At 41.5% G+C, this 13911-nt stretch overlaps 1 protein-coding gene across 1 annotated transcript in view; it reads right to left on the bottom strand.

The window, feature by feature from the left end:
• The window catches only part of atrnl1a (attractin-like 1a), a 267713-nt gene that overhangs the window by 125786 nt on the left and 128016 nt on the right, over window positions 1–13911 (bottom strand). The window contains exon 26 of the mRNA XM_073481267.1: window positions 7812–7873. Within this exon, the coding sequence (XP_073337368.1) occupies window positions 7812–7873 (62 nt within the window). The remainder of the gene's footprint in view (window positions 1–7811; window positions 7874–13911) is intronic.

Genomic DNA, 13911 nt, shown 5'->3' with positions numbered 1-13911 from the left:
CTTCACACTAATTTACTGCCCTCAAGCTTCACTTTTTCGGTGAGCGAAGGCAACAAAGGAGAAAGACATTCTCAGGAAATCTGTGGTGAGATACAAGACCGCGGTGACCACAGGCAGCTGGGGATTGTAGGACAGCAAAGGGCAGCGAGAGGTCAACAAGCGACATGATGCTCTCTAACAAAGAACAAGCTCCCATGTACACACTGATACACACCCACCCACACACACACACACACACACATATTCAAGCCTCAAAGTCCAATGTCTGGAGGGCAAAGTTATCTGGCCAAACACAAAGCTCCTTTCTCAACCAGAACTTCTGACAAGAGCTCAAAACAAGCGCACCCAAAGACCTAACAACAGGAAGTCCCTGAGAAACTGCTGAGGACAGCAGCTCCGAAACAATCCTCCTCTTCATCCATCTGTGTGTGTGTGTGTGTGTGTGTGTGTGTGTGTGTGTGTGTGTGCGCGCTGTGTCCTCCTGTGTGTCTCTATGTGAAGATGACAGCATTGTAAAGGGTATTACTGCTGTAATGAGCGTGACATTTTCAGACCCAGTCTGCTGAAGAGGCTGCAGTCATGACCTCTTCAGTCCACAGTCGACCTCTCAAGCTGCAGTCAGACGCATCGCGACGACCAGGAAATCCCCTCCGGTGATGAAGACAAGATGCTTATTACTGCTGCTGGATGAAAACCTTCCGGTTTCAAGACTCCAACTGCTGAATTCTTCAAGATCACATGAAAAGTTTCCAACTAGACTTGAGAACGAACCAATAAAGTGGATATGTGCAGTTTTAAGAAGTGATTCAACCTGTTTCACCTTTACCTCTTCCCGTGTGCTATCGTACCCACAGGAGAGGTAAGGGACATCGTTGTCGGACATTTCTGAGTTTTAGCCTTACTGTTAAATTACATTTATATGTTTGCTTGCTCGCTTAAACATATCTTGTTATATGTTGACATCTTGCCGTGTCAGTAAATGTGGGTAGGAGCTCAAGTTAGGGACCAGAGTTGACGGAAGGATTTTGTTATTCACCCGTTTTGGGAGAGGAGCTCAAGTTTAGGCTTATTTTATTTTGTCTGTTAGAAAGCACTTTGCAATGCTACATCTGTTTATTTTTAAAGTGAAATATAAAATGTTCACAATACTTCCACTTGCTTGAGCTCTTTCCCCATTTGTATACCTTCACAAGCTCAACAGGCCAGAAATGAGATATATGCCAGGGTCCCCCGGCCGAATATTCCCCCAAACAATTACAGGAAAGACGAATACACTCTGTAACTCCTCCGAAATGATTTTCCATTTTCCAAACGCACCTTTTTAAAAACCCTCCACTGGCTGTGATTCAAATTCAATCAGGCCCAAGATTCCCCATTCAGTCTGTATTACCTCAGCTCCCCCATTAATGGGCCACAGGGCACCGAGCGAAGCCATCCAACCAATGGAGCAGAGTGGCTAATTGTCACCATTACCAAGGCATTAAGGGGAAGGACGAAGGGGGAGGAGGTAGAGGGGGAGACGAGGGAGGCTGGGAGTGTCCTGTGGGTTTGTTAACACTCCTCCGAGCCTCCTGATAGGCTGAGGTTTAAGAATGTTCAGCTACAGGTAAAAGCAATCGAAGTGATTAAACAACCGGGGAATGTGGGTAAGAACGAGGCAGGGTCCACGTGAGAGTGCGAGATGGCGTGTTCCTGCTCGGTTATGTGTGTGTGGCTCAGTTTAAACAAACAAAATCCAAACACACACACGCAGGAGAACACAGTGAAACATCTGAACCCCAGCGGGCAAAAACCTAAAAATCAATAAGCTACTCGTTGAACATGAGTCACAGATAGCACACAATCGGAAACAATGCTTCATCTGCACAAGCAGCAGATCAGCTCTCAGTGTAGAGGCAGGCCTTCAGTCTCCTCCAACATAAAAATTATCTGGTTTACGCCATGAGGATCTGTGTCTTTTTTCAAACTTAATTTCAGCAAATAAGAAGCATGTGATTAAGTGGTCTAAAGCTTGCCTGTGAACCAGATGGCCACTTTACATATCTAAACATCCTAATAAACCTCATCCATCCCATACTGGACTGTTTTCTAAAACTATTCAAGATTTTCAGTTTGAAGGCCTTGAATCAATTTCACACGTCAGGGGAAGTGCTTCACGTGTCCCTGTAGAAGTCTGACAAACCTAAAGTTGCATTCAGGCAGCGTTACTGCGACATTTGTGGGTGTGACCCTGATTTAACAGAGCAGCAGCCTGACAGTGACGAACCACCAGTCCGACAGGCCTCACTTTGCACTCATAACAATAATTTGCCTAAAACGTTGAATTTAAATATTTTATTTACATGCAAATTGTAGTTTTTCTATCACGTTGGGTCAGTGTGAATAAATCAAATAACAAAGTCTGATTCAATTAAATGAATGCAGACTTTGTTATTTGATTTATTCATTTATTGTTATTCAGTTATTACATGTAAAAGGTAAAGAGAACTTCTGTGTCAACAACTGTTTATTATTCAAGTGTTATACATAAAAGTAATGCATTTTCAAAGTGGTTATTCTGTCTCCTGTAATAAATATAACATCTAGTTATTTAATTTCAAACGCATCACACTGAACATGATAGAAAAACTTTCCGTTAAATGTGACCCCTGAAGTTTCCTCTCCCTGTGAAGATTTTCATGTTGCTTGTTGCAGGAACAGAAACAAATATTTCTTCTCACAAGTTAATTATTTGTACTAATATTTCACTGGCTTGTATTTGATGTTGTTTTCACCGGCAGGTTCCTGGCTTCTGTTTTAAGGGCGACACCCACAAATGTCTCAACACTGCGGCGGAAACCCTGGAGCTCGAGTTTATTTCTGCTGTTGTGATAATTAAAAGTGTTACACACTTAATTGCGAGCGCTGACCACTTAATTTGCTATTTTGTGATTTTTGGGTCGGTACCCTGTAGACTCATAAGAGTTTCTTCTGTCCTGAAAGAGGAAGTTTTCTCCAAGTTCTAGTCACGACTTTTTTTTCTTTTTTGTTCCTCTTGACTTTTCACCCATTTTTCTCCTTTTTACTCCAGTATTTTTCTGGGGGAGGTGTTTTTTTTTTCCTTTTTTCTTTATCTGAGTCAAGGTTTGGTGATTTGGGCTATATGCTGTAAATAAATTCGAGCCAGAACCACCAAACAGCAAAAGGTCCAAACAAACAGTGTTTTGAGTTGTTTAGGAAAACATGGGCTGCTCTGCCTCTTGGAGAAAAAAAAACTTATACTCCTTGAACTGTGGAAGCTGAACTTCATCCACATCGCTCCTGCTCCTCCATGTGTAAGAGCCTGTGGGTTTTGCTTTTTTTTTTTGTAAATAATGAAGCAACTCAAAAACCTGAAAAGCTGCAAACAAATAAAAGATATTTCTCGAACAAAAAGACTCAAATCTCCACAGAGAGACTCATGGTGGAAGTGAACGTTAAGAGGGACGGTTATTTTGAAATGAAGTGGGTGAGCTCGGGGAGTCTGATGAGCCACTTAGTGCCGAGTAGCTTCTCCTCTGTTTTGGGAAAGAGAGGGAGAGGGGAGAGCGAGAGGAGAAATGGATTGCTAATCAAGCGAGCGAGAGCTGGGAGTAATTGGACAAAGCTGAACTGTGGTGTCACCAATTAGCATTTGAGACTGTGGAGAGCGGAGACATAAACGCTGTTTAATTATGGCCATTTTCCTTTTTTTTTTTTCTTTCCTTCTCAAAGATGAGAAAGAATACATGAGGAGGATGGATGGAGGGAGGAGGAGGAGGAGAGTTTTAAACTTTTCAAAATCTTTGTAGACGGAGACTTCAGAGCTAATCAGCGAGACACAGGAAGTAGCAGCTGGGCCTCATTTTCTGAAATAAAAGTCAATATTTAATAAACACACATCTGATATATCCTCTGGGTCGTTACAGCAGTGTACTTACACTTTAAATTATGCCATTAACAGCAACACACTAACAACAATGACAATGGCAGCAATGAAATTATGAGATTATGCCTCAAATACATTTAAGGGGGAATTTAAATTGCTGACTTATTAAATGAATTATTATTCAAAAGGTCAAAGTATTTATTCCTATAGTTCATAGTCCAAACCAGACCACAATCTTTTCCTAACTTTAATCAAGGGCTCGTGTTACTTTAGTTGCAGTGGAGAAGAAAATACTCTTCAACTTCATCCTCTGAACTTTGTGTAACATCAAGCGACTACAACTTTCATTTCATTGTGCAGCCCTGTGTTGTAGAATGACAAATAAATGAACCTTGAAATACACAGAGTGAGCTGACAGTCAGTTCGTTTCTGTACGAACACTGAGCTTTAGCAGTGAACTGTTTGCAGATACTCATTCAGTGTAAATGTTTCTTCCTGATAATGAAACACAAAAAAATCTCTCGGGCTTGTGTTTCCTTGATGACAGACGGAGAGATCATTGGATACACAGCACAGGTAGATCTCTCCAGTATCTCATTTCAATCACTTCACTTCTGCTGCATATCTTTTCCCTCTTCTCTTTCTCTTCCCGGTGCCAGACTGCATCTCATCACTGTGCGTTCTGCCTACAGGCTACCCCATCACACTCACACTCACACACAATGGAAGAGTCATGACTCAGGCTCTTTGGCACTCTGGTTCCTGACTGCATCAGCACAGTGGAGCCAAAAGAATGAATTACACAGACCCACACATACCTACGTAATGTAGACGCACAAACATGAGCTCATAAACTTGCACCTCTGACATGCTCAAACGCTATAGTGTAGAGTTGATATATGGCCGAACAAATCCTGGAAAAAGACTGGCGGTATGATCTTTCGTCAATAGAAACGCGTGACCATTCATCTCTGTAGGTCGAGCTTCACTCGCCTTTCTACTCCTGAGAAAAGTATCTGGCTCTTTTGCTGCTCGTTGGCACAGACTGACCGTCGGGAAGTTTAGGATTTTCCCAGTGGGTCTGGGAAAATCCCTAACCCCTGGCATTACAGTCTACACCAGTCAGCCGCAACCTCAAAAGGACAAAGAGATGGAGTTCATATTGGTCGATGATCATCTTATTACAGTTCAATGTATTCCACGCACTGCTGCAGACCAAGCCCCGCAAGATGGCAATGGCACTTCCTGATGGCGGTGGGCCCTCAGCAGGAGAGAATACGCAACACCATCAATGAATTGAAGAACGTGAAAAAACACTTGGTATGTCAACTTGGCCTCTAAAAGTCCCCAGATCCTAATCTGACTGAGCATCAACGGGACAAACCGGATGAAGTCCGATCCAAATTAACGGCTTTTTCATGACCTATCACATGAATTACACAGATTTTCTGTTTTGGTTTGTTTGGTTAAAAACTGAAAACCATTTCCTTTAAACTTTTCTTTTGTAGAAATGCTTCTATTACATTATTTAAATGTAGGGGCCTAAATACCTTTTCCAGCAGAGAGAATACATCGACATGACTTATTATATAACGAGGGCAGGAAATAAACAACAAGTATAAAACGTCCTGTAGTTGTAGCACATAACCTTTTCTCACTCAGAGTCTGGTGCAGTTCAGAAGAGAACAACCCATAAACAGAGCAGTGACTAACACACACACACACACACACACACACACAAAGTCAACACCGAACTCTCCCGGCAAAACTTGATGCTGTCCCCTACTGATGACATCATCCCTCTATGCTGGCCTAAAGGTCGCTGATGTCCGGAAGCCGGCCGTGGGCACTAAAATGGCTCACTTCCTCACATGGCTGCACAGTGACACAAACACACACAAGCACGGACACACACAGCGAAGGAGGGCGTACGTACGTACATATACAGGAAGCGACCCTGCACACACACACACACAAACACACACTCGCCCGGTGTCGTAGCTGAGTGGCAGGATCTTGCCTGAAGACAGCAGACTTCGTTCCAGACTCCTTCCACCAAAACACCCGCTCATTATATCCACTGTCTGTCTGCATGACGAGCTGTAACATAAACGTCTCTCACACAGTCCCAAAAAAAAATCACTGCTTTGTCTCGCTGTTTGGTTTCCAGTGGACTCAATGCTTGTGGAAACTATTATCTATTATTGGAGATGGAGTCGGAATTGCTTTTAGGAGTTAAGTATTGATTCTTAATACCTTTAAGCTTATTTAGCATCTATATTATGACATAAACAACACCCTGCTTCAGACAGACAAACAGGAAAACATCTAAACACACAACAGGATGTTTCCTCAATCCTCTTTTGGCCATCGAGCAGCTCCAGGACCAGGTCATCCAACATCCTTACTTACTGCCAGTGGTTTCTAGTCATGCAGATAGTTTTGCTACCACACCACAAGCAACAAAACATTCACTGCCATTACACTGACCACTATTCAGTTTCCACTGATGTATAAAACCGCCTTCAATCGGCTCAAATCCTGAGTAACCAAGATTGGATGTTCTAACTTCGGCAGACACACAGTTGTTTCTCTAAATTCTCGACTACGTCAGGCTTGCCAGGATATAATCCTTTGACTGTCCAGATGGGAAGCCGATTGGATGTCCACGTGCTAAAGATGTCGCTAGCAACAGACGCCTTACCTGCGTGTGTGAGTACGTCTGTTTGCGGTTGTGTTGCATCTCGGCTCCTGACTGACCTCAGAACTCAAAACCCAGATAGCAAAATTGAAGCAGACCGTTCATCCGGCCCACATACCGCGCGTAATGATTTATTCGGTTCACTCTTGGCCGACATGTAGCTGCGGTGTGGCCAGCTTGTGGCTCAGTTCTGGCAAACAGGAGTGGACCACCAAAGTGCCATCATTCCACGCAGTATATGGGCTGGATGAACATGTCTGGTGTGGGCCAGACCTGAGCCACAACATTTCTGATATCTGGGAATTAACTCAACTGATCTTGAATATCCACCTCGTCAGGCTTCAAACTATGCGCATGTTTCCGAACCACTGTGGTTCAGACCAATCAACATTTGAGGAAATGTTGTCAGCTGCAGGCTTCTTTAAGATGTGACAACCAGCAAGAGGAGAGACTCTTGGTCTAAATATAACAATGGTGGCTCCTCAAGGGGTTAGCATAGATGCTATAGCATCAGTTATATCAGAACTGAAGGTATATCTCATTGAAAGAAGAGCAACAACAGCACTGAAGGCTTCCCTCAAAGGTAAAGATGTGTTTGCTCTTGTCTTGACTGGCATCGGTGAGAGTTTGATTTACCAACAGCACCGCTGGTGGTTTGATTCTAGTGAGTGAGTGAGCAGGAAGTAGGAAGGTCTAATAACCCAAATGAAAATGAACTGGTTGTTACTAACTTGGTGACTTGCAGGTCAAATACTGGGCTAAATTTGGTGAAAAGCTTAAGTAATTTTAAGCATAAAAATTCAAATAGCAGCTCCTAAGTACATGTTGAAACAGAGCGAGTGATTAGGATAAGATTGTTCATTAACCTGGACATCTAAACAGCCTTTGCTCAGTTTTAATCTACAGTAGATAACTTGACCTGCAAATCACCATAACTGCATAACAGCATCTTTTTTATCCCCTGCTCTCTGTAGTCGTCCTGTTCCTTCTGGTTGTTGCTGTACAGCAGATGCAGAAGATCGTCAGAGCCGTCGAGGGTTAAGTGTCCTGCCTGAGGCTGCTGCCACCTACTGTAACTCAATGAGTTCATGTTGTGGCCCAGTTGTGCAAAGAGCCTCTGGGATCTGTACTGCGGACCAGCAAAGCCCTGTGAGGAGCAGCCTGGTGCTCTGCAGCAAACACAATATATGTACAGTAAAAATGACTGTCAGGAAAAAAACTCACCTGAAGAAGGTGACGAAGAACTGCACCAAGTCCATGATGCTGTTGTGCTGCGAGAAGGCAATCTGGAAAAAAGACAGACCAGAGAAGAAAAGGCTGAGTATGAAAAGTTAATACAGATGGTGAAGATAAAAATCAAAACAGCCTTCTGAATATTTTCTTATGAATACCTGCTGTGTGTTTGTAAACACAGTGGTCCTTTATTTTAATTATATCTCAAACATGACAATTACCAATTCCAATTTCCCAGAGCCTAACATGACATCTTCAAGAGCAGCAAATCCTCATATTTAAAATGTATTTTTGTTGAATTTATTGTGAAATGTGTAAACACAACCACAGTTGACAATATCACAATTACATAAAATGAGACCTACACAATGATACACACGCAAACCTCCAGTTCGACCTAAATGAAAGGTTTTTTTTTACATATTCAGCCTGACATATAGAATAAATGACTTATTATGTCAGCAGTCATTTTCAGTTTATATTCAATTATGTAACTCCATCTTACCCAAAACACAGAAAAGCAGAAGGTTAAACAGGTAATGAAAAAGTAGAATACATCAGGCCAGAGGTAAAAGATGAATAGTTTTGAATAATTGCAGATTTTAAAAAGGAGCTGTATTATTTTATTTTATCTGTGTGTTTCTCACAAAGCAACCAAAACGCACCAAGATCAACAAGCCCTTATGCAACCTTGCTCTCCTCACACATGTGTTATGGCGCATCATGTGAAACTGATGCAACAATTGTGCATGAACATCTTTCTTACCTAAGGCCAATGTTCAGAGCTCTTACATAAGGCCAACAATTTCATTCCTGCCAAACACATTCTCGCATGTTCTCTATCTCCTTTTGACACACACACTGAGCACAATGCGAGCCATCACCCATATGGTTTGCAGGTTATTATGAGATTAACCTGTGAGAAAAAAGGCTTCTGGCCTTTTGTGCTCTAAAGTGTTTCTGCAGCACTTTGTTCAATTGAACTCCGACAAACCCGCTGGATGTTACAGCACCACTAAATCCACTGACTGCACCATCCATCATCGCAGGGTTTTCTGCACTGGGATGCTGGTGCAGTGTGTGGCCCTCTGCTGTCCTGAGCCACAGATCTGATACACTCAGACATCCTGTGGGATTATTTTAAAGGGTCAGTTCACCCAAATTCCAACAGAGGAAGCATATATTTTTTTTCATTTAGTCCCTGTGGTTAATCATGCAGACAGTTTCTGGTTTAAAGAGTTGAGATCTTAAGGAACCTGCCTCCACCCAAATACAATGGAGGAAAATAAAAATGTATTTGTGCTCTTCAAAGCACTGAAATATTACATTTGAAAAGTCAACTAGACTTTCCAGAAACAATATCTCAGTAATATTACAAATTAATTGGAATTCCCAAAGTAGTTTTTTTTAGTGAGTGAGTCTGTCATTGTTTCTTATTAGCAATACAATTTATGATTATGAAATCACATTTCTGATTAATTCTGACTCACAGTAATGACACATTTTGTGGTACGTAGATTGTCTTGTAAGTTTGTGATTCATTGTTATCGCTCCTAAGATGTCTAACAACTAAAAACTATTTGCACGAGTACATACCGTCAGGGCTAAGTGGCAAAATATGCCCTTTTTTTTGTTTTGGGTGAAATGAACCTTTAAATCGAACATATACTTTTACATATGTTTTCCATGTCAACTAATGAAGGGGACACACAGCACAAAAGACACAAACAAAATGTTTTTCTACGTATATTCAAAAGGATACACATTCTACTGTATGTTGCAACATTAAAATATAAAATGCAACTGTATAAAAAACATATTTCCTCTCGTTTCATCAGCAAAAACACCCACACATTGCTCACAAATCACTCCAAAAACCTCTTCCTCACCTCTCACCTTATCTCATCCCTCTGCAATCTGTCTTCATCATCAGCTGTGTGTGTTTACTGTGTGTGTTCACCTGTTTTTTTTTTGTTTCTCAGAGTATGAGCGATGTACCCTGCTGTTTCTGAACAAAGTTTTGGCCCTCAGCTATGAAATCTTCTTTAAAAAAAAGCCATTGTTGTCCATGTTTAAACTCCCTCATGTTAAGAGGATTATTTATTACAGACGTAATTGATTTTCCATTCACATTTCTGCCCTGTAGGAACAAAACAGCGCAGAGTTGCAGTTGTCTTGTTGGACAAGGTTTCTGAGATAGATGCACACAGCAGAGCGAGGTACTTCAAGGTCACAGCTAACCATAGCAGATAATGTAATGGTCAAGCTCAAGACCACAAATGGACCAAGGACAAAGAAACTGAAGTGTGAGATACCACGAGAGCACAACACTTCAGAGACCCAGTGTGAGTTCCTAAAAGTGATGTTGCATGTTTCACCATGTGTTACTGAGTTAATGTCACAGACTTAGTAACTCAACTTTGTGGTGGCGGCTTGAAAACTCAGGTGCTCAGAAAATTAAATTCCTGTTGAACCCACGGTACAGAGAAGAAGACGTAGTCAAGGTAACATGTCATGTGACGATGTAGAGACAACAAATGTGTCAGAATTGCTGCTTTTCCAGAGCATTGTCAAGTGCTAGTAAAGTGCAAGTCATAGAAACAGGACAAAACAATTTCCAAGGCTGTATTGCAGTAATTAAAGAAGGGACAAAGCCCAGATCAATGAATTGCAGTGGTATTGTTTTTTAGGATTTGCTCGCATTCAAGTTGTAATGATCAGGTTGCAACCTTGTCTATCTGAAACAGTAATTAAATTCAAAAGGTCCCGTATTTTTTTTGTTTTCTTTTTTATTTATAAAGCAGGCATGAGTGCTTGTACTTTATAACGTGCAGAGTGGGAAGACATGATGACAGCTCTCAGATTACTGTGGATGAGGACATCAGTTGTAACATTTTGTTGTTTACTAGACGTCAATGTCAAGCAAGTGTTTTGTCTTTAGTGTACAAAACTTCATGTTCCTAATTATCCAGCTGTAATTTAACTTCAGATGTCTTCACATGATGAGCTGTTTCATAAGAAGTCAACCCTGTCCGGCAGACCTGCACTCTTTTATTCATTTGGACACATGTATATTTCATTTTAACTGGCTTTAAAGTCTCGCATTTTCCTTTATGAAACTTTAAAACAATGTGAAACTGGTACATTTGAGGCCGCTAATGTGCAAATTAGCATGTGACATCATCTGATCCTCACGACAGATGGTCTGCCAAAGCGAAAAAGATCCTTTTTAAAAATGAGAAAGACCCCTGAGCAGCACTGCAGCTAACAGGGACTATAAAGTATTAAAACAGTGATCACAGGCATCACAATACATTTGACAGCAATATATTGCAAGCATGTTCAACATGGGGATACCTTTAAATGGCCCCTAATAGCCGGAAAGGCTGTTTCTTTGTCTTTGGCGAATCCCTCTGAGACTAGTCAGGAGGAGAGAGAAAGAAATGGGGCAGAATGGACTTAAGAGGTTTACCGGCATTTGTGCAGCAGGTAAAATGGCCTGACAGTGAAAAAGCTGCAGAAAAGCTGATTTTGCTCCAGAGGGACACAGCATTAATACAGGCATCAGGGAGAAAAGAGCCTGGCTTTGCATTCAGGCCTCCCATGCAGCAATTTACATCATTACCCCCTGACAATATAAAGACTTATTATGGATGTACACACACACACACACACACACACACACACACACACTAACTCACAAAAGAAAAAATAAAACAACATACATTCACATATACTGCTAGTAAACAGATAAACATGCATCAAAATGAATGTAACAAAGAGCAGAGACGCAAAAACACACGGTGGACAAACTGTGAACATTATACTTAATATGGGTAATTTATAACGACTCCGACATACTGCTTAATTTATCTCTCCCTGACACACACACACACTTACATACACACTTTCCAGTCCCACAGCAACTCCAGCCAACAGCCATCATTTCAATTTACAACAACTGCAGTCGTTAAAAACAACTATAATCAATAAGCTGTTTAGACCACACCCTTCTCTTCCTGATCCACACCACTGCAGAGCCACAAACACACCAGCCTGACCCCATTACACACACACACACACACACACAAACACACACACACACACACACACACACACATATATATATAGACCTTAACGTACACAAGTAATGCACAAATTACCATAAACATGTAAAACTTAATGCAATACTCCTGAATGTCTGCTTTAATTGGGTAATGTTCACTCCCAACTGAGACTGTGTGATAGCGCTGGTAAATATATTCATGGTCATTTCAGAAGCTACAATTTTCATTTGTTTAGTCAAAACAAATTAAATTCCATCTCTCAAGAGAATTGATTTATATTACATAGAAAAAGCGGTGCAGGGTTTAACCGTTTCATTCACATGTCCAGTAGAAGTCTGCAATTTTGGAGGCAGGGATTGATGCACACTGTCCCAATTTGGGTTGTTTGTTGCCATAGAAACACTCGCCACTTCCTTCCAAACTTGGGTCAAAGTAAACGATATCTTAAATTATTTACTCACCCAGGTTTCTGTCTTGCTAGGATAAATCACTGTCTACTACTGTGCTGTTTAGTGGCTTAAACGATGGAGTTTTCTGGATATCTGAGCGGGTCAGAACATGTATACACTGACTGGTTTCACGGCTGGTGGGATCCCATCGCAAGATGGTCCCTAGTTTAGGTCTTATTTTGCACTCTGCATACTCCTGAGGGAAATATCTGTCTCATTAGCAGCTAAATGCTCCACTAAGTCACCAGCTAGTCTCCAACTGTGTCTGTCTACGGATTCCTGCTGAGCAGGTGGTGTACAGTGGGTTTTTTTAAGAGAAAGCTGTTGCTTTTTCAGAAAACAACTGTCTGATGTGGCAGAAAACGACACCGTGGGAGGGCTGAGAGTGAACCAAAACCAACCGATCTCATACCTAAATGACTGAATAGGTCGATTGTCAGCATCTCCCAAAACAACACGGCCACTGCAGTGTAACAGCGACACACATACCACACCACTTCTACTTACGTACGTGATGAAACTTCACTGCGTTAGTAAGTTGAAAGGACTCATCACAAACAACGGTCTCCTGAATGAAAGTCTAGTGCTTGTTTAACCTGATCTTCCATCCCTGCACCTGCTCCCTATACAGACTTTCCACTCTTTAGACTACTTCTACTACTACTACCATGGCCATAGTAGTTATTACAGCAGCAAAGGAGGATGTCAGTGCATCAGAGGTCGGAGACCATGCTGGACATCAGGAGACTGTTGTTCCTGCCCGGTGTGAAACCGGAAGTCAGCAGTGAGTTATTTTAGCTTATTAACGTGGGTAACTTGCGGCAAGTAACTAACTTGAGTTACATATGTATCAAACTATTTTTTTAACCCAAACCACAGTCTAATCCTAAACCTAACCATGTAGCTTTGTTGCCCAAACCTGACTAAACTGCAATTGTATGTTGAAGGTTTAGTACGCCTGTCGCTGGTACGCTACAACTGCCATGTAGTTCTGGGTGTCATCGGCGTATTCAGTCATTTAGGTTTGTGTATGTGTTGTATAAAAATATCGATTATCGCCATGTTTGTGTTGCTCGGATTGTGTCAATCTGCCCTACAAGTGTTACACTGGTTCAGTTGAACCATTTCAGATCTTCCCCCTGGCTTGTCTAACATGTGACGAGTGAAAATGAGCCTTCCTTCTATCTTTACTGCAGAAATGGACCAAATCATTTGTTAGGCAGCAAAACATTACCAGTGGAACAGAACGTAATGATGAAGAGCTCCGACAGTCTGAAAAGATAATGAAAGTCTCATATTCTTAGTGAGGTTTAAAGAAGAAATATCTTTTCACCTCTAAGATTTAAATGACTTCAAAGTTGAGACAGAGAAGTGTGACTAATGTATTAGACCAAGTGTTTAATGTGGAGATTGGAGCTTCTGCAACACAGCGTGATGATTGTATCCGCTGATACAAAAGGTTTTTGGAGGAAACACTGCGGGAAAGAAGGAGTCAGACAAATTACTACAAATGGGAATTCTCTAACAGACAAAGAAACACTGAAATAACTGCAAACACACAAAACACAGCAGCTG

The sequence above is a fragment of the Pagrus major genome, chromosome 15 (assembly GCF_040436345.1).
Source record: "Pagrus major chromosome 15, Pma_NU_1.0".
Lineage (NCBI taxonomy): Eukaryota > Metazoa > Chordata > Actinopteri > Spariformes > Sparidae > Pagrus > Pagrus major.
The sequence above is the reverse complement of the archived record's forward strand: the minus strand, read 5'-3'. Positions and strand labels throughout refer to the sequence as shown.